The sequence below is a fragment of the Aulostomus chinensis genome, chromosome 15 (assembly GCF_037954235.1).
Source record: "Aulostomus chinensis isolate RoL2024-O1b breed Wild chromosome 15, RoL_Achi_v1.0, whole genome shotgun sequence".
Lineage (NCBI taxonomy): Eukaryota > Metazoa > Chordata > Actinopteri > Syngnathiformes > Aulostomidae > Aulostomus > Aulostomus chinensis.
The window spans coordinates 21,800,525-21,824,568 of NC_141334.1; the positions used below are offsets into that span (position 1 = coordinate 21,800,525).

The following is a 24,044-nucleotide window of genomic DNA, read 5'->3' on the forward strand; positions in this document are numbered from 1 at the left end:
GAGCTATTCTAGCCTTGCAGCAGAGATATGGTCAGTCACAGCAGCTGGTCTTGAGGGATATTACAGCCATCCCGAATCTTCCCTCTGTATGTTCTGGTGATTCTAGAAGCTTTAGTGACTTTGCCATCCGTATCCAAGCTCTTGTTGGCATGCTCCAGTCACTAGAGAATGGTGAAGGGGATGCAGAGTTGGCTTGCGCCTCTCATGTGCAGCAGCTTTTAGGCAAACTTCCCTCTGAGGATGTTGCTAATTTTGCTCGCTTCAGCCAAGCTCCCAAACCAGGGGTCCATTATAACCTGGTTGACTTTTCCAACTGGCTTGAAGAAGAAGCAGGGTGTCAAGTTATGGCCACACAGACACGTGACAGGAGAGGGCCCCTAGAGGAACAAAAGCCCATGAAATCCAATTACCCAAAGTTTAGTAACTCAGTGGCTACTGTCTTTCATGGTACTCGTCATCCTCAACACCAAGTTCAGAAACCTTCAAATGATTCTGCCACATGCCGCAGCCAGATATGCCCCTATTGTTGTGTCCCCGGTCATCATATAAGTGTCTGCCCAGATTTCCGCCAACTGTCAAAGGACACCATTAAGAGATGGATTAAAGAGAAGGCACATTGCTGGAAATGTTTTCTTGAACATCGGGCCAGAGACTGTGATTTAAAGAAATACTGCCCAAAGTGTAACAGAAGGCACCTAGGAATCCTTCATGAAGTGAATCAACCACAAAGTGATTCAAGCACCTCCTGCCTTGTTTGCTCCAGCTGCAGTACCAGAGTCCTTTTGAAAGTGGTTAAAGTTCTGCTAAGCTACAGGGGGAGAGACCTTGAAACTTATGCCATATTAGACGATGGGTCCAAAAGAACCATGCTTTTTGCAGCTGCAGTTAGATCTCTTGGTCTTGACGGGGCGGCTGAGTCTCTCATGCTGAAAACTGTCCGGCAGGACAGACATTCACTGGCACAACCGTTACTTTCAACATTTCCTCAGCAGCTAATAAAGACAATAAATTTATTTTAAAGGATGCCTTTGCTGCTGAGAACCTAGGTCTGGCCCCACAGTCTTATCCTGTGCATGTTCTCCAGAAATTCAAGCATCTGCATCCAAGCTTTTCAAAAAGTTAAACCCCTTCTCCTTATTGGCTCAGATCATCCTCATCTAGTGTGCCCTGTGGAACGAGTCCGTCTGGGTCCAGGGGGTGGCCCAGTTGCAGTGCACACACGCCTTGGCTGGGCTTTGCAAGGACCCACAATGCCCCCTGAGGATCTCCTTGCCACCTCGGATTGTTCTCCTTCTGAAGCTGAAAGAGCAACTAGCCAGTCCTTGTTCATTTCTTGTATATCCCCAGACACAGACCTGTATTGTGCCGTGGAAAAGCTGTGGAAAGTAGATGTATTGCCTTACCAGAGTGAGAAAGTCATCACACATTTCAAACAAGACCAGGAAGCATCAGCTCAACTGAATAACCGCACCGTGAGAGTGGACATCAATGGAGTGAGTCACTATGCAACCCCTCTACTCCATAGACCAAATACCCCCAAACTCCAAGCTCCAAAGGAATCAGTCCTACCTGCCCTTAGACGCATTGAACGGAGACTGTTAAAGAACCCAGAGCATGCAATCATATACCACAATGAAATCAATAAGTTGCTGGAGGCTGGATATGTAAAGAAACTCAATCCCCCAGAAGTGGTCCAGAACAGTTAGTCATCATGGTACATACCACACCACCTTGTGGACCATAATGGTAAACACAGATTAGTGTTCAACTGTTCATTCCAATACCATGACCAAAGCTTGAATGACTGTCTTCTTCCTGGTCCGATTCTTGGCCCTTCCTTGATGGGTGTTTTGTTGCGCTTTCGTCAACATTCTGTTGCCATCTCTGGTGAAATAAAGGCATGTTCCACCAGATCAGATTGCTGGCTGAGGACAGACCCCTTCTCCATTTTATTTGGCGGGATATGTATCGTGAGGAGCCTGCAGCGGAGTGGCAAGTTCTGCCATTTGGCACCACATGCAGTCCTTGTTGTACCACATATGCTCTTCAGCGACATGTGAAGGATGAGGAGAGGAAGACATCAAAACATCAGTACTGCAGTCCTTTTATGTGGACAACTGTCTGCAGAGTTTCATCACAGAAGAGGAGGCCAGAAGTCTACTTGATCGCCTTCAAGCACGGCTTGCCTCTGGTGGCTTTGAGATCCGCCAATGGATCAGTGACCTCCCCTCAGTGGTTCAGCACCTTCCTAAAGAGCCCAGATCAGAGAGGACTGAAATGTGGCTCATCCAAGACTACACTGACCTCTGGGAGGGAGCCCTGGGTTTAGTATGGTTTTGCTCTTCAGACACCTTGGGATATAAACATAGACCAGTCAGTCACCACCCTCTTACTCTCCAGAACATTTACAGGATACTGGCCGTGCAATATGACCCTCTGGGGTTGATCATTCCCTTTACCACCCGAGCAAAGGTTCTTCTTCAGAAATTGTGGTCCAAGGAGCGGGATTGGGATGACCCCTGCCTTCCTGATGCCTTTGTAAAGGCCTGGACCTCATGAGAAGAGGAAATCCCACACTTGTCCAGGATCAGGCTCCCACGCTGTTATGGACTGACAGAGGACCAAGATGTCATGGCACGTTCACAGGTGGCACCACGACGGCAAATGACTATACCCCGTCTTGAGCTGTGTGCAGCTCTTACTGGAGCCCAACTGGCCAGGATGCTGAGAACAGAGCTGATCCTTCCCCTCCATCGTCTAGTGATGTGGACAGATTCAACCACCGTTCTAACCTGGCTGCGCTCAGAGACGTGTCAGTACAAGATCTTTGTCGCTCATCATGTCACAGAGATCCTTGAGAGTACTGCTGCTTCAGACTGGAGGTATACAGATTCAACCAACAACCTTGCGGATGACATTACAAGAGGAAAAGCCCTCACAGAGCTTGCTGCAACCCCATCGGTGGAATCAGGGTCCTCCTTTCCTGTACTTGCAGGAAAGGAGGACCTTTCAGTGGCCCTTAAACCCCTCCTCACCTTGCACTGAAGCAGCCACAGAGTTGAGGAAGTCGGCCTTCTGTGGTAATGCTCAAGTACTGCCCCCTGGTGCTCCCCCATACCTCCTGTGGTTCAAGTGCTGGGAGGATTTGGTGACTAGTTCCTCTCAACACCTCTCATCATCCCTGACTGAAGGTTCTAACCCTCCTGAGAGATCCCATGTGGAAACTCTTCTCCTCCAACATGCACAGAAGGAGAGCTTCCCCAAAGTCTACGCTCTGCTCCAGGCGAACCAACCCAGTCCCCTGAATAACTTGGCCCCAGAGTTTGATCACATCACTAATTTAATCAGAGTGGGAGGTCGTCTGCGTAAAAGTGAGGGATTAGATTATGGCAGCATGTGTGACAGGTAGTACTCTCTGTGCGTTGTGTTAATGAGGTGACACAAAGTATTTCTCTTGGACCACATCCGTTTATTCTGGCGAAACAGCAAACAAATATGTCTCCACAGTGCAGCGGCCTCTTAACACACACATTAGCCGTCAGTAGAAAAGTAGCAGACTGTCAATACATAAAAGTACATGTACCTGGCGAAACAGCAAACAAATATGTCTCCACAGTGCAGCGGCCTCTTAACACACACATTAGCCTATACAGAGAAGACAACAAAACAAAATATATCTGTTATCACCTAAACAGCCACCTGATAGCCACATTAGCAATGGCTAATTTTAATTAACTTAGCGTAGCGCGACCTACCGTCAGTAGAAAAGTAGCAGACTGTGAAAATACGCGGGTTGCACCCGTGAAGTCTGCAAGGCATGTGGCGTTCAGGAACAACCAGAAAAATAAGAAAACACAGTACTTAATTGAGAATGATGAAAACAACAAAATAAATTAGATAAATACAATTAAGTGTGCGATAATAAATGAAATAAACTGACAGCAAGTGAGATCATATTTACCTCTGTTACACATGCACCCAGTGGTCTTGGATCCAAAAAACCATATCACGCAGCTGCTGACTAAGGATTATGACCAGCGGCTGCACCATCCTGGCCCAGAGAGAGTTTACGCCAGCCTTTGGAGACACTATTGGATTTTGAGAGGGAGACAAGCAATAAAGAAACACCAACATGTATGGAGTGTAGGAAATGGAAAGCCAAACCCTTGATCCCTCGGATGGCTGACTTGCCACCATCCCACCTGCTGCTCTTTAAGCCACCCTTCTGGTCCATGGGGATGGATTGTTTTGGGCCCTTCCGAATTAAAATTGGTTGTCGGAGAGAGAAAAGATGGGGAATTCTTTTTAAATGCCTCACCACCTGTTCTGTCCACCTTGATCTTCTTCCAAGCTAGGATACTGACAGCTTCCTCATGTCGTTCTGCCGATTTGCCGCTCGGCGTGGAACCCCTTTTGAGGTGCACTCTGATCAGGGCACCAACTTTATAGGTGGAGACAATCATAATGATTTTCTTCCATGTCAAATATGGTCTCATATTCCTGCCTCCATCAAATGCCCCTGTCTCCTCCCATCTCACCTGAGTGGTGGGTGGAGCATGTCATAGCATGTCAGGTCATATTTACTTGGTCAATCTCTTTTCGTACTGATGAATGATAACCCTTCTGAAATTACTGCAGTCAGTTGTGGTGTTCCACAAGGGTCTGTGCTTGGACCAATCCTGTTCATCCTATACCTGCTACCCCTTGAGCACATTATTAGGAAACACTCAATTAATTTTCATTGCTATGCAACTCTACTTACCAGTGCATCCACATGAAACAAATGAGCTGACTAAACTGGAGGCCTGTCTAAAGCAGATTAAAAACTTGGATGACCCACTATTTCCTTTTATTAGACTCTGACAAACCTGAAGTTATTGTGCTGAGCCAAAAACACTTGTAATGAGATAGGTACCCTGGATGGCATTACCCTGGCCCCCACCACTACCATAAGGAACATAGGTGTTCTCTTTGATCAGGATCTGTCCTTTGACTCCCACATTAAGCAAATTTCTAGGACTGCTTTCTTTCATTTATGTAACATCGCTAAGATCAGGCACAAACGGTCACAAAAAGATGCAGAAACACTAGTCCATGCTTTTGTCACTTCCAGGCTGGATCACTGCAATTTCCTCCTATCGGGCTGCCCCAGTAAGTCCCTAAAATCTCTCCGGCTGGTCCAAAATTATGCTGCTCGTGTGTTGAAGAGAACTTGTAGAGGAGACCATGTCTCTCAGGCTGCACGGTGGTGCCGTGGGTAGCACTGTCACCTCACAGCAAGAACGTTCCGGGTTCGAATCTCGGCTCGGGCATGGGATCTTTCTGTGTGGAGTTTGCATGTTCTCCCTGTGCCTGCGTGGGTTCTCTCCGGTTACTCCGGCTTCTTCCCACCATCTAAACACATGCAATTGGGGACTCGGCTAATTGGATACTCTGAATTGACCGTAGGTATGAATGTGAGTGTTGTCTCTGTATTGGCCCTGCGACGAACTGGTGACCTGTCCAGGGTGTACTCCGCCTCTCGCCTGTAGATGCTGGGATAGGCTTCAGGCCCCCCGCGACCCTTAACAGGAATCAGCGGAAGACAATGGATGGATGGATGGACCATGTCTCTCCTGTACTGGATTCTCTGCATTGGCTCCCTGTCAGATTAAGAATAGAATTAAAAAATCTCCTTCTAACATACAAAGTCCTCAACAATAAGGCACCTTCATATTTGACAGAGCTCATTGTCCCTTATTACCCAGCTCGAACCCTTCACTCCCAGGATGTAGCATTACTTGTGGTTCCTAGAGTTTCTGAAAGTAGAATGGGAGCCAGAGCCTTCAGCTATCAAGCTCCCGTCCTGTGAAACCGTCTTCCAGTTTCTGTCCGGGATGCAGACACCCTGTTTCCCTTTAAGAGTAGACTTAAGACCTTCCTTTTTGATTAGGCTTATGGTTAGGGCTATTTCGGCTATAGGCTTAGACTGCTAGGGAATCTCCCATGGCGCACTTGGCTTCTCTCTTTCCTTACTGTCCTCCTATATGTGTCATATATAAATCTACGCATATGTGTTACGAACTCCTCTTCTTCTCCGGAGCCTTCAGGCTCCCCGCATCCCAGATCCCGGGTGCTGTCACGTCCCCATCTGTCTATCAGTCTCTTCCCTTTTTCTCTCTTTTTATCTTAATCCCTCTCTTTCCTTCTGTGTATCTGTTGTCCTCCATTATCTGTCTTTGTCTCTGCCCCACTCTCCTGCTCTCTTTCCCCCCAACTGGTCAAAGCAGAGAGCCGTCCCCATTGAGCCTGGATCTGCTCGACGTTCCTGCCTGTTAAAAGGAAGGTTTTTGTTCATGGATGTGCTTGTTCATGGAGAATTGTTGGGTGTAAATTCATTGTTACTTGACCTCCTCTACTTGTGATGTGTCATGATATAACTTATTGTGATTTGGCGCGATACAAATAAAATTGACTTGACTTGACTGACAGGTAGACCACAGTATGTGTGCCTGCAGCACTGTAGGTCTGTAGGTCACTGTAGATTAGGACCATTTTGGACAACACTTAACACCCTCTCTATTACATACTGGCCAGCAGTAAAAGTACTTTCAGTCAGAGACTCATACCCCCATGCTGCACCTCTGAGCGCCACAGGAAATTAATCCTGCTGGTAGCTGTCAAACTCTCTAACTCCTCCCTCTAAGATGCAACCCATCTTATGGAGTTGTTTCTCTTGTCAAAATTGTGCAAAAAAACAAATATCCTATTCACAAGTGTAACAATGCAAATATGTACAAAGATATCTCTTTATCTTCTTGATTTCCTATTACGGTATTCTTTATATGTTTGTATTACTATTTATCTTATTTTATCTATATCTTTGATAGGTTACTTCCACCTTATTTATCTTTACTGGGAAATGGAGCACTGCAATCAAACAATTTCCCACAAGGGATTAATAAAGGATTTCTGTTTCTGATTCTGGATTTTTTTCATTTTTGCTGATATTACTGGAGTTCATAAATATATTTTCATTTTGACCTTTCTCAATGAGAAAATGCAGTTTTTGTAATACACCTTCAGAGGCCATTAATTTTTAAAAAAATTCTTAGTTGGGCAGCTCGGTGGTGCAGTAGTTGGCCCTGCGGTGGATTGGCGACCTGTCCAAGATGAATGGTGCCTCTCACCCAAAGGCTGCTACCTCCTGAACAGGATGAATGGTAGAAAATGGATGGATGAATATTCTTTGTGAGAAAATGCCAAAATGAACATTGTGGTGCTCTACTGTACCAGTAGGTGGCACTCTATGATGGGAGATGTTATGCAGCTGCAGCTGTCGGGAGGTTGGCGCCAAGTAGGGAAGATGGGGATGTAACGCTAACCTGTTCCTGCACAATGTTTTGTAATAAAGTGAAGTATAATTACTCCAGTTCATCTTCATATTGGCAACGAGGACTTTGAACCTGAGTCAACCCACACCGTTTCTTCAAAACGCTGGAGAGCCAGCTATTCCGTTCAAAGCATGAATCCCTATGTTCGAAAACTACCAAGTCAAAGAAGGAATTACCAGACGCAAGAAAGCATAATCTGCTTATTCATTGCTTGGAGGCAGAGGGACAGAGAATTTTCTATGCATTACAAATTGCAGATGATAAGTATGCATCAGCTTTAAAAGCCATTCAGGATTTTTTTTATACCCAAAGTTTATGTAGTAGCTGAGCGTTACCGTTTTAGCCAACGCAATGTTGAGAGCACCCATCAGTATGTTGCTTCTTTACGACAAGTAGCTACAACTTGTGAGTTTTGTGCAATAGAAGAGGAAATGATCAGGGACTAACTGGTTGAGAAAACCAACTCTGCACGCATCTGAGTGTGCCTACTGCTTGAGTTCCCACTGAAGGATCTTTTCTCAATGAGAAAGGCCAAAATGAATGTTTATTGCAGTCCTCCAGACAAGCTTTTTTTTTAAATTAAGAACTTCATGGAGAATATTAATTATTGAATAATGGAGTATATGTATTAATTAAATATACATATCTTTCTACCCATTGTCATGTAAACTGATACTTGTCAGGTTAACTTGACTGTACATTGTGCCATTTCATTTTGTGCAGGTTTTTTTTTCCTGTTGTCATTTGGACATCTTTCTGATCTGATTTTTTTTGTATCTATCATATTGTTTTTTTTGGGCACCCACAATCTCAGATTATGAATTGTGTCACAGCGCTTCAACACAAAATTAATTACATTTTTAAGCATCAAAGTGTGTGGAAAATCTCAAATTTATTGAAATGTTTTGCCAAAAAAAAAAAATGTACAGATCTCAAGGGGTTTTAAAGGTCTATGACACACACAATAAATAGAACAAAAAACATCATACAACACAAATGAAGCCATGTTAATTGTTAGAAAATGAATGAAGAGTTAAGTGTAAATGGGAACTGTCGATCTTCAGTTACTGAAGATGACTGGAAGATAGACAGGCCAGCCTGAGAGAGGTGTAAGCCCCTTCATGTCTCCCCAGGAAACAAAACAAAACAAAAAAAACACAGAAAATGCATATTTTTAACACAAAAATAAAACAAAAAATGAAGACACTAGCATTGATGACCAGTAATCACAATAATTACTCAAATATAACAAAGATTACCATTTCAAATGAAGTTAGAAAATTTTACTTCAAACCCTGACCAGGGGTCAAATACATTTTATCTCTTTCATAGAGATGCAGTGTTAGTAAATTTTTAGTTTTTCATCATCCGTCAATCTCAGTTTGTCATTTAGCTCGGAGGCTTCAATAAGGGAAACCTCAACTGATATTCTTCAAGATTTCTTTTTAATAAGGCTTCTGATGTATTCATATTATTCTTGCATAGAGTTCCTGGACCTCCAGGGGCAAGGCAGATGTAACTGTCCTTTTTCTATTGACATCAACTCTCACACACCATTAACACTGGACACAAAAAAACAAGACACGGATCAGCTAATAAAACATAAATAGCTTTGGAAGTTAAAACCCTCTTGGTCATCACACATCAAGTATTAATTACTCAGCCATGTTTGTAGATCAGTTTGGTATTTCATCTTCCTTTTAATGGAATTGAACCTCATGCCAACAGTTCAAATGTGAAAGAGAAGAAAATACACACTTCGGTTTGGCAGCTGGTTGGCACGGTGGTGCAGTGGTTAGCACTGTCACCTCAGAGCAAGAAGGTTCCTGGTTCGAGGCCCAGCTTGAACACAGGGTCTCCCTGTGCCTGCAAGGGTTCTCTCCGGGTACTCTGGCTTCCTCCCACAGTCCAAAGACATGCAAGAGGGGACTAGACTAATCTGATACTCTAAATTGACCTTAGGTGTGGCTGAGGGTGTAAATAATTGTTTGGCTCTGGATGGACTGGCGACCTGTCAAGGGTGTACCCCGCCTCTCACCTGAAGGCAGCTGGGATAGGCTGCAGCCCTCCCATGACCCTTAACAGGACAAGCAGTCAAAAACAGATGGTTAAATGGAAGGAAGGTTTGGCAGCTGTATTTCTCTTAAAATGTTAGAATAATTGGAAGATTTTATGTCTTCTAATAACCTGTATCTCCCTGGTTTACTTAACAGCAATGCATACATCTTAAAATCTTTGTCTCACTAGCAATAAAAGCTGTTTGAACAAAAACTATTAACAGCACTTTGGAGGAAACACAAAGCTGAAATCAAATTAACATACATATATGTTTAAATCATTGATTGTATCCTGATATTTCCATGAAAATAAGCATGTATGAATTCATGGCTGCTTTGAAAGATGCTCATACAGTAACTAACCATAGGTCTCACTCCAAGTTGTCTTCAAGGAAGGGTTAAGACTACCTATAGATGTTGTCTTGAACTTTTTTAATTAGGGGCCTGGGCCCCAAATGGGGGAATTATATCTGTTCTGTTTCTTTCTTTCTTAATATTCCACCACTTGAGATCGCAATTTGAAACCCTAAACATGCTCAAAAACTCACCAAAGGTTCTAGATCTGCTCTTTGTGTACAGTGCCTTGAAACAGCTTTTGTTGTGATTTGGCGCTATATAAATAGAGATTGATTGATTGACTGCGCTGCACCCCCCCCCCCCACACACACACACACACACAAGGGTGCGAAGGCTCTTCAACGCAGTTTGCAGCTTTAATTTGGCTTGATATTATTTCAATAAATTAAAATTTAATTGTTATTTTAAAGATATTTGGTAAAGCTTTGTCAGTGTTAGTATGTGTCATTATTAGCATTGTATTTGGTTAATTAGGGGTGAATTTATCTGTTTGAAATAGCAAAAATATCAGACATTGTTTTGTGTGTGGTACAAGCTTCTTGAAAATTTACATTTCAACCAAATCCAAGTACAAGTCCTTGCTAGCATCAAGCTAAACTGCTAAAAATTTCTCTTAAGCCCCTTCCACACTGCACCAAAAACGCGGGTCAATACGGGTTTTTGGGCACTCTGAAAGGGTCGACTCGGCATTTCGACCCACGTTGACCAACTCGCCAAGTGACCCAGGTGTTTCGTGGCTCGGCTCGGCTCGCCTGCAGTGTGAAAAAGGCAACATGCATCGTCTCAGGTTTCACGCAACCTTCCTGTTGCACCCTGATTTTGTCACTGTCGCCTGTCAGGCTTCGCCTGTAGCTTCTTTGGCTCCTTTCCAGACTAGCCAAAAACTCCATCCTCCTTCTTTGCATTAGTGCTCGGGCATTTTCCAATCTGCAGCTAGTTTGTATGCTTTGCAAAAGAGACAACCTTGCAATGCACGCAACGACAACGCATTTGCGCGAACAGTTTCCATTCAAAGTCTATGCGAACACGCGAATGCCGTAAATTTTCAGTCTGGCAGCGCGAATGACGCAAAATATTCGCGCGGCGAAATATTTGCAAGCCGAATTATTCGCCGTTTGAAAATACTGAACTTTGGTGAAAAATTCGCGTCAAGACAGCCAATCAGCGTTGAGGATGTCCCGACGTCACGGCTGACTGACTGACTGTGACTGACAAGATGATTGTGGCTATGTGTGGACACCCGGTGCTATATGACACTACGTGTCAAAATTACAAGAACCGGTTGAATAAATTGGTGTCCATTCGTTACATTCTGTCACTGATCCTAGCTAGCAGGTCATTAAACTGGCCAGTCATCATTCGAAAATACCGCTTGAAGCGGCAGTTATCCAGACGGAGCCCCTGGAGGAGCTCGGTTCACCGAGCAGGGAAATTCACCGAGCTGAGCTCGCCTCTAGATGGTGTTGATAACCCAGATACGACGGCATTTAGTTTTCCGACGTATTTCTGCCTTCCACGGCAGGTACAACACAACAGTTCTGTGAATATTCATGGTGAAATGGCAGAAGGAAACGTTGCTGGCAATACTCGCTATTCGGGCAGTTGAGCGACTTCGCGAAATTCGCGTTCGCGTCCTGTGTGAACACGAAGTCAGTGTTCCAGCGCCCTTTTATGAGTAATGATGACGTCAGCAGACATACAAGAGAGAAAAACACAGGCATGCAGCCCTCACAGACCCAGGTCTTCTGGAAGCTTGAATGCGCCCAAATGCTGAGCAAACGCAGGTCCAAAAACCCGTGTTGATACGTATTTTTCAGTGTGAAAAGGGTATTGCAGAGCATGTCATATACCGTATAAAAGAGTATTAAAACAAAGCTAAAACCTATGTCAGTTGTGCGTAATCAGAAGGGAAAACCTCATGTATCTAGAGAAAATTGAACCAACTGAATCATTTAATCACTGAGGTGAACTCAAAATTCATGTGCACATGTTTGAGAAGAAGAGTGGACAAAACCACAACTATGAAAGGAGTGAGTGTCCAGCCCAGCCCTTATTGCTGCTCTAATGTGGAACTAATTTTCTCTCATCAATGTGTTTTAAAATCCGCTCAGTAGTCAACACATTGAGGTATTAGTCAGCGTTCTCACTCGAAAGCGCCAGCATTGCTGGGGGTGGCCTTGACCCCAGCTCTGCTAATTTGTAGCCATGGCAGCTTGGCACAGTTCTTAAAGAGCTGCTCAATGGCAATATGACGCATGTGTAGCTCTGATGCCAATGAGTCTTTCTCCTGCACAGCCATAGTTAGCTCTTCAAAGACCTCTGAGAAGGGGGGTTGGGGCATGGGAAGTTAGAGATAGAGAGATAGACAGAAAGAGAGAGAGAGTGAGTGAGTATGGGAACTAGCGGTTACACACAAGGTCAAGTTGATGAAAAACAGAGAAATAGACGATGGTCAATAATACTGATTACAGATCATATCTCATATTCAAGTCTTAAAATAGTCTCAGGAATGTGTGCTTGCTTACAATTTTTAACCATAACAGCAGTTTGCTCGATAACAATGTGCTGAGTAAGGCTTAACTTACTTTATCAAAAATAGTTGATATTGAGAAATTATGACCATTTAATTAAAAACCAGGATAAAACAGTAAAAAACAAGGAAGAGGCAATGGAGTGCTCTCTACAGGACAAACAACATTAAAACATTTTAAATCACCACAAGCAGTCTTTTCTGTATTGCATATGCTGTAGGAAAAAAGTTGTTTGTTTAATATCAGCAAATATTGGAAAACCCATACATCAATAGAATATATCTGTGATAGGCTCATGATAGGCCCATAAGGGTTGATATACCAGAGTTAAGGTAAAACTGTGATCTCTATCAGTCTGTACATGCGACCACAAACTCAGACTGGGAACACTTACTTTGAATCTCCATCAGTAGCTGGACATTCAGCTGATGAAGCTCATCCAGATTCATTTTAGTCACTAAAAGGACAAAAGACAGTTGTGATCAGTGTGTGAGAAAGCCAGATCTCAAAACAGGAAACAGGATCCAAAAAAAATTTTTTTTTCACTCATACAGAGGAATATTTGGGGAAATATTAAAAAGAAATACAAAACAAACTGTTGAATGGGAAGTGTTAGTGTACCTCTGTCAAGTTATCAAACACCCTTTTCTCCAAAAATGTTAAGATCCCTGTTCAGAGCGGTGCATTATTTGCATGGCAGCTGGTGAAAACACATTCAACCAGTACTTACATAAAAAAAGCATTTTGACAGTTATTTAGGACTTCAGTCTGTTTTTGGCCTTCAGTAATCCAAAATTAAGTGTGTTCTAGTGTGTGTTGGTATTTCTAAACTCTTAACCTCTTCTCCAATTTTTGGCTGGTTAACAGAACTAGGTGTGCATAACATACAAAATTAAATAATTTAAAATGCTGAGATACTGCAATTTTAGAATAAGACATATAGAACTACTTTTCTAACTAGACACAGTGATTGGATAAAGTGCCTACAGACATATTGGCCAAAAGCAAAAACTGCAGCTACTGCTTCTGATCATGGCAGGCGTGAGGAGAGATGAGAGAACCAGAATGCTTCTGGGCAAACCAAGATCCTGTACCTGATCTAACTGATGCTTTTGGCAGACAACACAGACAAAACTTACTTTAATCATTGTGCTTAGTTAACTGTCAGCCAGCTAGTCTCTGTGGGTCTCAACTCCCTAATGGGGCACAGATGACAGGATAGCCATCTTCTCATCTGGCACCATAGAGGATGGTAACTATGTGCATTAATTTATCACCAAATATAATGAAAATATCAACTGCTGTATAAAAAACTTGGCCCAAAATGTTCTGAGCAGCTAGTGAGCATTGGATATTGATGATTAGCGAATGCAAATTTTTTACCTTTGAAAAGTCCGTCAACTCTCATCTCAAAAGTCAAAGACAGATGGGGTGTCTCCAAATCGCATACTTCCATACTGCATACTTAAAATTTCCAACTTGAGTATACTAAGCATACTATGTACTCAGTCGCGCAGTGCACGAGTTTCGAGGGTTTAGTGCTGTCCCAAATGTATACTTCCGCGCTGCGCACTCACCGGAAATGAAATTCACCGAGCTCCTACAAGGGCTGCATCTGAATAATTGCCGCTTCCAGCGGTATTTTCGGATGAGGACTGGCCAGTTTAGCGATCTGCTAGCTAGGATCGGTGACAGAATTTCACAAATGGTCACCAACTTATTCAATCAGTTCTTGTAATTTTGACACGTGGTGTCATATAGCACCGGATTCCCACACAAAGCCATAATCAACTTGTCCTCTTTTTTTATTTAATTCAATCAATCAACTTGTCCTCCATCTTGTGTCAGTCAGCCGTGACGTTGGGACAACGTCAACGCTGATTGGCTGTCGTAAGGCGAATTTTTCGCCAAAGTTGAATATTTTCAACTTGCGCAAATGGCAAAATTTCGCGTTGCGAATTCGCGTCATTTACGCTGCCCAACTTAAAATTTGCATCATTTGCGCGTTTGCATAGACTTTGTATGGAAACTGTTCACACACGTTTGGTGTGAACACACAGTAAAAAAAAAAGTAAAAAAAACAAACACCACCATTAATATAAATCGAACAGATTTTATTTCCAACTTTTTTGTCTTTTCCTCAGCCTCCACCCAGGTTGTACTGCCAGGTCAATGCTACAGAACCACTCCTGGCAATGTACTTTGATGGGTAAAGTGACCTGTGCCCAGTCTTCCGCCTCACCAGGGTGTCCTTCAGAGGTCTGATGGGTGTCCTCGGCACCCAAATGGACTATGGCTGGGGGCCCACCATCGAGGCCTTGGTCGCCTTATTCTGGTTGGCCAGTGGGAACTCTTACCATGGTGTGGCCAGAACCTTCGCCATGCCCCGGACCACTGTGCACTGCATGCCCCGGACCACTGTGCACTGCAAGGTGCACAAAACCAGCCAGTAGTTTGTGGCGCTCCTCCCACTGGTTGTCTGCCTTTCCTCAGTTGAGGACCTTCCTCACCTTGGTGCTGGTTTCGCCAGGTTAGCTGGGTCAGCAGCATTCCATCAGGTTGTTGGCAGCATTGATGGCTGCCATGTGTGGATGAAGCAACCATCCCAGCATGCACTCTGTTACCTGAACAGAAAACTATTTCACTCAGCTCAGTTGCAGCCCATGGCCTTCATTACCCCCTATTGGCAGCCTCTCCAGAGTCAGCACCTCCAGACGCCATCTGTGGAGCAGAGAACTGGCACAGGATGGCTGTGCAGTGTGACACCAATGGTTAATTGGAAAATGTCAAGTGAACTCTTATATTTGAATGTAAATAGTACCTGTAAATACCCCCAAACTAATGTAATGTAAATAGTTCATTGTACATAGACCAAAACTGATGTTAATAGTTCAGTATATATGGAACAGAACTCATATTGTCCAATTACTATTATTGTTGTCTCGTTGTATTTAAATGTACTTTTGTGTTCATGTGCACTGTCGTTATGCATTCAGCTTTCAATCTGCTTCAAAACTTCACTTACACTTGCCTTCTCATGTCTGAACATTTATTGTGCAGAACAGAAAAATTACAAACTATTTACATATTAAACAATTGGAGGTAGATAACTAAAGATGAACTATTTACACATTAAACAATTAGAACTAGAAAACTAAAGATAAACTTAACATATAACTACTTTTTCAAGAAATTTTCTGTTAAAAAATGTTCCTCCCTTGCAGCCAGCTTCCTGTCCCTCCACTCATCCCTCTCTCTCATCTCCCTTTCCCTCCTTATCCTCTCCTCACTTCCAACCGCTTCATCGTCTGTCTGTAGAAAATGCAAAACATGTACCATTACAGAAGAAAGAAGAGTAAACATACAAATAATGACAATATGCTGCTGACAAACCTCTTTGGCTGATACTGCCTCTATTCACAGGTTATCTAGCCTAGCTAGCCAACAATAACTGCTGTATTTTACGAGTATTTACAATGAAGCAAAGGCTTTGCTGATATTGGTGCAGCAGACTGAGTCAACCGAGAAAGAACTGCGGTGCACTGCTGCAGTTATAATACACAGATAAATTAAAATGTTGGAGTAGGTGCTGGTGCCTCTGGCCACATAGTCCCTGAGCAGGCTCTGCTGGCCCGCTAGTTCTTGCCACGGGCTTGCTTCGGAACCTGGCAGCTATTAGCTAACTTGTATTAGCATTCATAACACTGTTCGCGGTAGATGACAAACAAAAAAACAGGTTACACCACAAATATACTCAAAACGACAATCGGTGCTTGGTGCAAAGGACTTTTGTAATGGACAACTTATTACTTACATTTGTACAAGGCTGACACACCGACCCTCACAGCTGTCCGCCGCCATTTGTATCGATGAAATGAGTGCGTTGAGTGTCCACAGTTGCATCCTCAAAATCTTGGCCAATTTGAGTACATCATCCGGGTACTATTGCATACTCAATTTTAGCATACTATCCATACTTTTTTCCATTTTGAGTGGAGTATACTCAAAATTGTAATATAGTATGGAAGTACACAATTTGGGACACTTAACCGATTTGAGAACTGTAACCAGGTACTTTAGCATACTCAATTTTCGCATACTATCCGTACTCCTTTTCCATTTTGAGTTGAGTGCACTTAACATTTTAAGTATGTAGTATGGAAGTATGCGATTTGGAACACACCAAGAGACAGAAAGAATGTTCTTCCTCATGTTATAAGCCAATTTGGCCAAGAAAAGAAACAAGAGAGACAGGGGTTTCTCTCAAGGTTAAAGGTAAATTAACTTTTCTCTAAAGCGCTCAGAACTGATGGAAATATATGACAGTCTTGTATTCTTTCTTCTGCCTCTTAATGAATACATGCTGAAAGGTGGCAGAGGTCACACTCCTCAATGACAAGACATAAGCTGTACAAATAGGTGAAATGAGAGGCCGAAGAGCACTCGTTTCCCTTTGTTCACTCATTCTATCAAAAGAGCAAGAGAAATATTCCACACAAACTATACTCCTGAACTTGTGGGTAAATCTTTTTTTAATGCTCACATTCATCACTGCTGTGGCCCTGGCGTGTGTGTTGTATCTGCCCTCCTCCCACTGGCTGACTCCGCATGTGTAGATCTTTCCAGCCCTCCTTTGACCACACGTCACCTCTGGACTCCTGCAGCAGCCCCAGCTCTTCAGCTGTGTGGCACTCCAAAATCCCCATAACATTGTCGGGTAGACCCTTTGTTTTGCCCGTGTCCCAGCAAGGTGCATAGCGGGGCACCTGGGCATCTGACTGAAGTAGCAGCTTGCAGTCACTCTGCTGGCTGTAACAAAGAATCCTGGCACCCCGTCTGTTGGGGCCATTGGAAGAGACAGAGTCTTTCTTATGGGCGTACTGGATGAGGCGGTTGAGTTTCTGACTGAGAGACAACTTCATGCCCTCATAAGCACTTTGGGAGACCTTGGAACGTGACAGCTTTTGGTTGGCAATGAGATGGCATTTCTCAAAGCAGTCTCTGTGGCCACGCAAGGATTTGGAGTGCAGCAAGGTAGCAGAGGAGACACCTGCATTCACATGGAAATAAACAATCAGTCAATAAGTCAAACAACAGCAACAGACACAAAACTGACCAATTTATGAGGGAACAGTGACCTGTGAGGAAAAAAAGTCATAAAATTGTTGACAAGTAATAATACTGTGACAGATTCTGAAGCCAGAGCTAGAAGTAAACCAGGATGTAACTGGCAGGTTGACCTATTGTGATCTCTGGGTGAAAGCTGCTTAGTGTGTAGTGGATTAGTTGAACCAGGCCTCAGCAGGAAGAGCAGATTAACAGTCTTCATGCAAAAAAAAAAAAAAAGGAAAGTACTAAGCACTGCAAGGGCTATTTTTGTCCGTTTTATACACCTGTCAAACAACAAAATACATAAAATTGAAAAAGTCTACAGTTGTGTCTAATTGCCATACTGAGAGAAAAACCTTCTATTAAGTGAGCTATTCATAATGGAGGATGAAAAAGGGCCAGTGAAACAGGCCTATACAATTCTTATCCAAAAGGTTAAAAAATACAAAAAAAACCCATCAGTATGTGGGTGGAAAATTATCTATTAAGAGGAGTAGCAATTCTTGGTGTAACCAACTTAGCATCCGCAGACATTAACGTAAGTAGACCAATATAACGTCTTAAGAAAATGGGTGAAAGACTTTTTAAGTTTTCCTAAGTTAACAGAAAGGTTAAAGAGTGTGTGCATAAGCAGATTGTGGGATAAGTGTATGTTTTGGGATGAGACAGGTGATCAGAGGAAATCCCTGATCTTTTTTTAAATTTTCTCCAATATTACCATTGCAAAGTTATCATTATTTCAAATGATAATAGTTGGATTTTTGTGGGGTTTGGTGACAAACATATTTTTTCAAAGCCTGCAAAATATGATATATAGCAGGAAATTGCTGCAGCATCACAGTATTTAGTTTACAATGGAATTTTGATGGAACAAGTACTTTAACATTTTAACAAATACTGCAATTATTGCGATTTGAGAGTTGCAGCAGGTTCATATTGTAATTTGGAGAACAGGACGTAACATTTCAGTAAGGCAAGAGAGTGGACAAAGTGGTATGAATATTTGCCTTGTTCACAAACCATTTGATTGTGAGGTCAGATTTCATGTATTCTTTTTTTTTTGGTGTTGCCAGAAACAAAACCTTGAGGAAACAGTAGAGCAGCGCTATGACAATTGAGATTCACCAGTATCACTGGAGAATACATTAATATTAGGCTACACTGTATGGTCCAAAATCATAACTACAAAAAAAGTCAGATCATTTCAAATGGTGATCCCATCGTTAGTCAGCATTTTAATGGAAGGATCGACTGGTATGATGCATAAAACTTCTTTCTAATGTCTAATGTTGCCAAGTTACTGTAAACATAATTACTATCATATCAAACCTTCACCTACAATGTAAGTCCCAGGTAACCCTTATCTACACGTGGTATGAAACAAAATTCTTTTACTAGACATATACATGATTCATACAACTGCTGATGATATTGTTGACTATTGGATGAGAAACAACCACAGCATATGTGTATGCTGATCACAAAGACTGTGCCTTCTTCTACAGTAGAAAAAAACAAAAATTAATAAAATGAATCAGATTACTAAGAGCTGGTTTATCAAAAATCATAGAGCAATATATTCCTTGCTTCATTCAAATGATGTTTTAAAAAAACAAGGAAATAGCAAGCTGCAATTTGGAAACCATCGTGTAGCAGCTTCTATTTATTTGGCTGTTTCTGGCTGACAGTTCGGTGAGTTGCTCTGGGTTACTACCAATTTGTTAGCAATGACTGGTACACGAGCAGCACACATCACTGAAAATAAAAAAAATAAATAAAGGAACACTTTTAAATGAGAGAATAGCATCAAGTCAATTAAACTTCTGGGATTTTGAACTGTCCAATTAAGTAGCAGTGGGGGTGGTTAATCAGTTTCAGCTTCTTTTGTGTTAATGAAATTAACAACAGGTGCATTCCAGGGGCAACAATGAGACAACCCCAAAACAAGAATGTTTTTTCAGGTGGAGGCCACTGACATTTTTTCCCCTCCTCATCTTTTCTGACTGCTTTTGTATTTTGGTTAGGGTCAGTGTCACTAGAGGTAGCCTGAGGCGATATGTGGATCCAACAGAGGTTGCACAGACAGTCCAACTCCACCAGAATGGCGCATCTATAAGTGCCATTGCCAGAAAATTTTCTGTGTCTCCCAGTACTGTCTCAGGAGCATGAAGGAGATTCCAGGAGACATGCAGTTATTCCAGAAAAGCTGGGCAGGGCCATCGACGGTCCTTAACCCAACAGCAGTACTCCTTTGTCCAGCTCCTTTGTGCAAGGAAGAATAGGACGAGCACTACCAGGGCACTACAAAATGAGCTCCAGCAGGCCACTGGTGTGAATGTCTCTGACCAAACAATCAGAGACAGACTTCATTAGGGTTGGGACTCGTTAGGATTTTAATGATTCCGATTCTTACACACACACACACACACACACACACACACATATATATATACACATATATATACATATATATACATACACATATATATACATATATACATATATGTATACATATATATGTATACATATATATACACACACACACATATATATACATATATATACACACATATATATACACATATACATATATATACACACATACATATATATATACATACATACATATATACACATACATCTATATACACACATATACATACATATACACATACATATACACATACACATACATATATATATACATACATATATATACATACATATATACATACACATACATACACATATACATACACATATACATACATATACATACATATATACACATATACATACATATATATACACATATACATACATATATATACACATATATACATACATACATACATATATTTATATATATATATCCTCAAAATTATTCATACCCTTGCTAATTCTTGTGATTTTTTCATTTAGTGATGAAATAAATGCATGTTTTCAAATTTGTGTATTAGCTTCATGTGATCAACAATTGAAAGAATACAAAATTTAAAAAATATATATTTTTCTGGGGTATTTTATTGAGGGAGTTCCAAAAAAGGCCAAGTTCAAAATTATTCATACCCCTGACAATATTTCAACAAAGATATGCCAAATGTGGTAATTTTTGTCCAGTAATTCCTTCAAGACGTCACAATGGAATAAAACCTTTTATTTAACATTATTGGCCAGATGCTAAAGCGAAAAAAGACATCTTTCCAGAAGAGTATAAATAGTGGGAAAGTGTTCAGGTCATTGTCAATTTCTGGTCATCATGGTAAAGAAGAAGGAGCTCAGTGAGGACCTACATCTGTGTCTTGTTCGTACCCACAGTGAAGGAAAGGGTTACACGGCCATTTCCAAGCAGTATGGTGTCCCTGTTTCAACCGTCAAGAGCATCATCAACAAGCACAAGAGGTTCAACACTGTCAAAAACCTCAGTGGGCATGGCCGAAAGTGTAAGGTGTCCCCCAAACTTGCCAGGAAAATCTGCCGAGAGATCAACACCAACCCACGAACCACAACCAAGGCCCTAATTCAAACACCTATAGACCAAAGAACACTGTGCCCACTGTCAAGTATGGTAGTGGAAGCATAATGCTATGGGGATGTTTCTCTTCCAGTGGCACAGGGCATCTCGTCAAGGTCCAAGGTACCATGAAAAAGGAGGATTACATCAGGATACTTGATGAAAATGTCGAGGAATCTGCTGTGAAACTCCAGCTTGGCCAAAACTGGATGTACCAATAAGACAATGATCCTAAACACACTGCCAAGGTAGTGAAGAAATGGTTCAAGGACAATAACATCAATGTCCTGGAATTGCCAAGTCAAAATCTTGACCTCAATCCCATTGAGAATTTGTGGCATCACTTGAAGACATCCCACAGGAGACGTGCAAGAAGCTTGTGGACACGTACAAGAATCGTCTGGAAGCAGTCAAAGAATAAAGGCTATGCCATTAACTATTAAATAAAGACAATGGACTCGGGTACTCCTCCTGAAACCGTCACCTTATCGTGGTGGAGGAGCTTGAGTGCCCTAGTGACCCTAGGAGCTATGATGTCGGGGGCATTTTGCCCCTGGTAGGGTCACCCAAGGCAGACTGGTCCTAGGCAAAGGGCCAGACAAAGAACGGTTCAACAGACCCCCTCATGGAAGAAACACCTAGTGCGATGTGTACCCTGCCCGGAGGGGAACCGGGCCCCGCCCTGGAGCCAGGCCTGGGGTGGGGGCTCGAAGGCGAGCGCCTGGTGGCCGGGCCTTGGTTCGTGGGGCCCTGCCGGGCCCAGCCCGAAAAGGAGACACGGGCACGTCCTCCCTTGGACTCACCACCCATAAGAGGAACTGGAGGGGTCTGGTGCAGTGTGGTTTGGGTGACAGTTCAAGGTGGGTGCCTCGGCTGTCTGAACCACAGACATGGAAGCTGGCTTTTGGGACATGGAACGTTACCTCTCTGGCGGGGAAGGAGCTGGAGCTGGTGTAAGAGGTTGAGCGTTACCGGCTAGATATAGTCGGCCTCACCTCGACACATAACTCTGGGTCCAGAACCCAAGTCCTTGAGAGGGATTGGACTTTCTCTTATGCTGGAGTTGCTCCAGGTGAGAGGTGGCGGGCGGGGGTGGGCTTTTTGGTTGCCCCTAGACTCTCTGCCTGTATGTTGGGGTTTACCTCGGTGGACAAACGGGTTGCTTCCCTGCGCCTTCGGGTCGGGGAACTGATCCTGACGGTGGTCTGCGCGTATGCGCCGAACACCACTTCAGAGTTCCCCCCCTTTTTGGAGTCCTTGGGAAGGGTACTGGATGGTGCCCCGGCTGGGGACTCCCTTGTCCTACAGGGAGACTTCAACGCTCACATGGGCAACGACAGCATGACCTGGAGGGATGTGATTGGGAGGAACGGCAGGCCCCACCTGAACCTGAGTGGTGTTCAGTTATTGGACTTCTGTGTAAGTCGCAGTTTGTCCATAACGAACACCATGTTCAAACATAAGGATGCCCACCGGTGCACATGGCACCAGGACATCCTAGGTCGCAGGTCTATGATCGATTTTATAGTCGTATCATTTGACCTGCGACCGCATTTTCTGGACACTTGGGTGAAGAGAGGAGCTGAGCTGTCAACTGATACCATCTGGTGGTGAGTTGGATCAGATGGCAGGGGAAGACGACGCGCAGACCCGGCAGGCCCAAACGAATAGTGAGGGTTTGTTGGGAACGCCTGGCAGAAGAACCAGTCAGAACGATCTTTAACTCCCACCTCCGGCAGAGCTTTGATCACATCCCGGGGACAGTGGGGGACATTGAGTCTGAATGGGCCATGTTCCGCTCTGCCATTGTCGAGGCAGCTGCTGTGCGCTGTGGCCTCAAGGCTGCTGGGGCTGGCCACGGCGGTAACCCCCAAACCCGCTGGTGGACACCAGCGGTGAGGGGAGCCGTCAGGCTGAAGAAGGAGGCTTACAGGTCATGGCTGGCCTGTCGGTCTACAGAGGCAGCCGACCAGTACCGGCAGGCCAAACGGTGTGCAGCTGTGGCGGTCGCTGAGGCAAAAACTCGGGCGTGGGAAGAGTTCGGTGAGGCCATGGAGAACGACTATCGGTCGGCTCCGAAAAGGTTCTGGCAAACCGTCCATCGCTTCAGGGGGTGAAGGCGGCAACTTGCCCACACTGTTTACAGTGGGGGCGGGAGGCTGCTGACGTCAACTGGGGAGATAATTGGGCGGTGGAAGGAATACTTTGAGGAACTCCTCAATCCCACCAACACGTACTCCATGGAGGAGACAGAGTCTGGGAAGTGCTTGGGGGGGAGTCGTCCAATCTCCGGGGCAGAAGTCGCCGAGGCAGTTAAACAACTCTGCGGTGGCAGAGCCCCGGGGGGTGGATGAGATCCGCCCTGGGTATCTCAAGGCTCTGGATGTTGTGGGGCTGTCTTGGCTGACACGTCTCTGCAACATTGCATGGACATCGGGGGAAGTGCCTTTGGAGTGGCAGACTGGGGTGGTGGTCCCCGTTTTTAAGAAAGGGGACCAGAGTGTGTGTTCCAACTATCGGGGATCACACTCCTCAGCCTCCCTGGTAAGGTCTATGGTACTGGAGAGGAGGGTCAGGGCGATAGTCGAACCTCAGATTGAGTAGGAGCAGTGTGGTTTTCGTCCCGACCGTGGAACCGTGGATCAGCTCTTCACCCTCGCTAGGGTGCTGGAGGGGGCATGGGAGTTTGCCCAACCAGTCCACATGTGCTTTGTGGACTTGGAGAAGGCCTACGACCGTGTTCCCATGAGCATCCTGTGGGGGGTACACCAGGGTTTTGGGGTGGATGGCCCTTTACAAAGGGCCATTAGGTCATTCTACCGGAGGAGTGAGAGTCTGGTCTGCGTGGCCGATAGTAAGTCGGACTTGTTCCCAGTGAGGGTTGGACTCCGCCAAGACTGCCCTTTTTCACCGGTTCTGTTCATATCTTTTATTGACAGAATTTCTAGGCGCAGCCGGGTGGTGGAGGGGGTCGAGTTTGGTGGCAGGAGGGTGTCGTCTTTGCTGTTTGCGGATGACGTAGTCCTCTTAGCGCCATCGGGCCACGACCTCCAGCTCTTGCTGGGACAGTTTGCGGCCGTGTGAAGCAGCTGGGCCAGTGTGA

General features: G+C 43.9%; 1 protein-coding gene across 4 annotated transcripts in view; it reads right to left on the minus strand.

Moving 5' to 3' along the window:
- Positions 1–3,490: 3,490 nt before the first annotated feature.
- Positions 3,491–24,044, minus strand: part of c15h21orf91 (chromosome 15 C21orf91 homolog) — a 35,013-nt gene continuing 14,459 nt past the window's right edge. For 2 of the 4 annotated variants that reach the window (XM_086226699.1, XM_086226697.1), the window contains 2 exons: positions 16,862–17,368; positions 14,506–14,942 (listed from right to left, as the gene is read on the minus strand). In XM_086226699.1, the coding sequence (XP_086082825.1) occupies positions 14,572–14,942; positions 16,862–17,368 (878 nt within the window). In that variant the 3' untranslated portion in view covers positions 14,506–14,571. Of the gene's footprint in view, positions 5,643–8,246; positions 12,107–12,712; positions 12,776–14,505; positions 14,943–16,861; positions 17,369–24,044 lie in introns of those variants that run through there. The other 2 variants (XM_086226701.1, XM_086226700.1) reach the window with 2 other exon arrangements.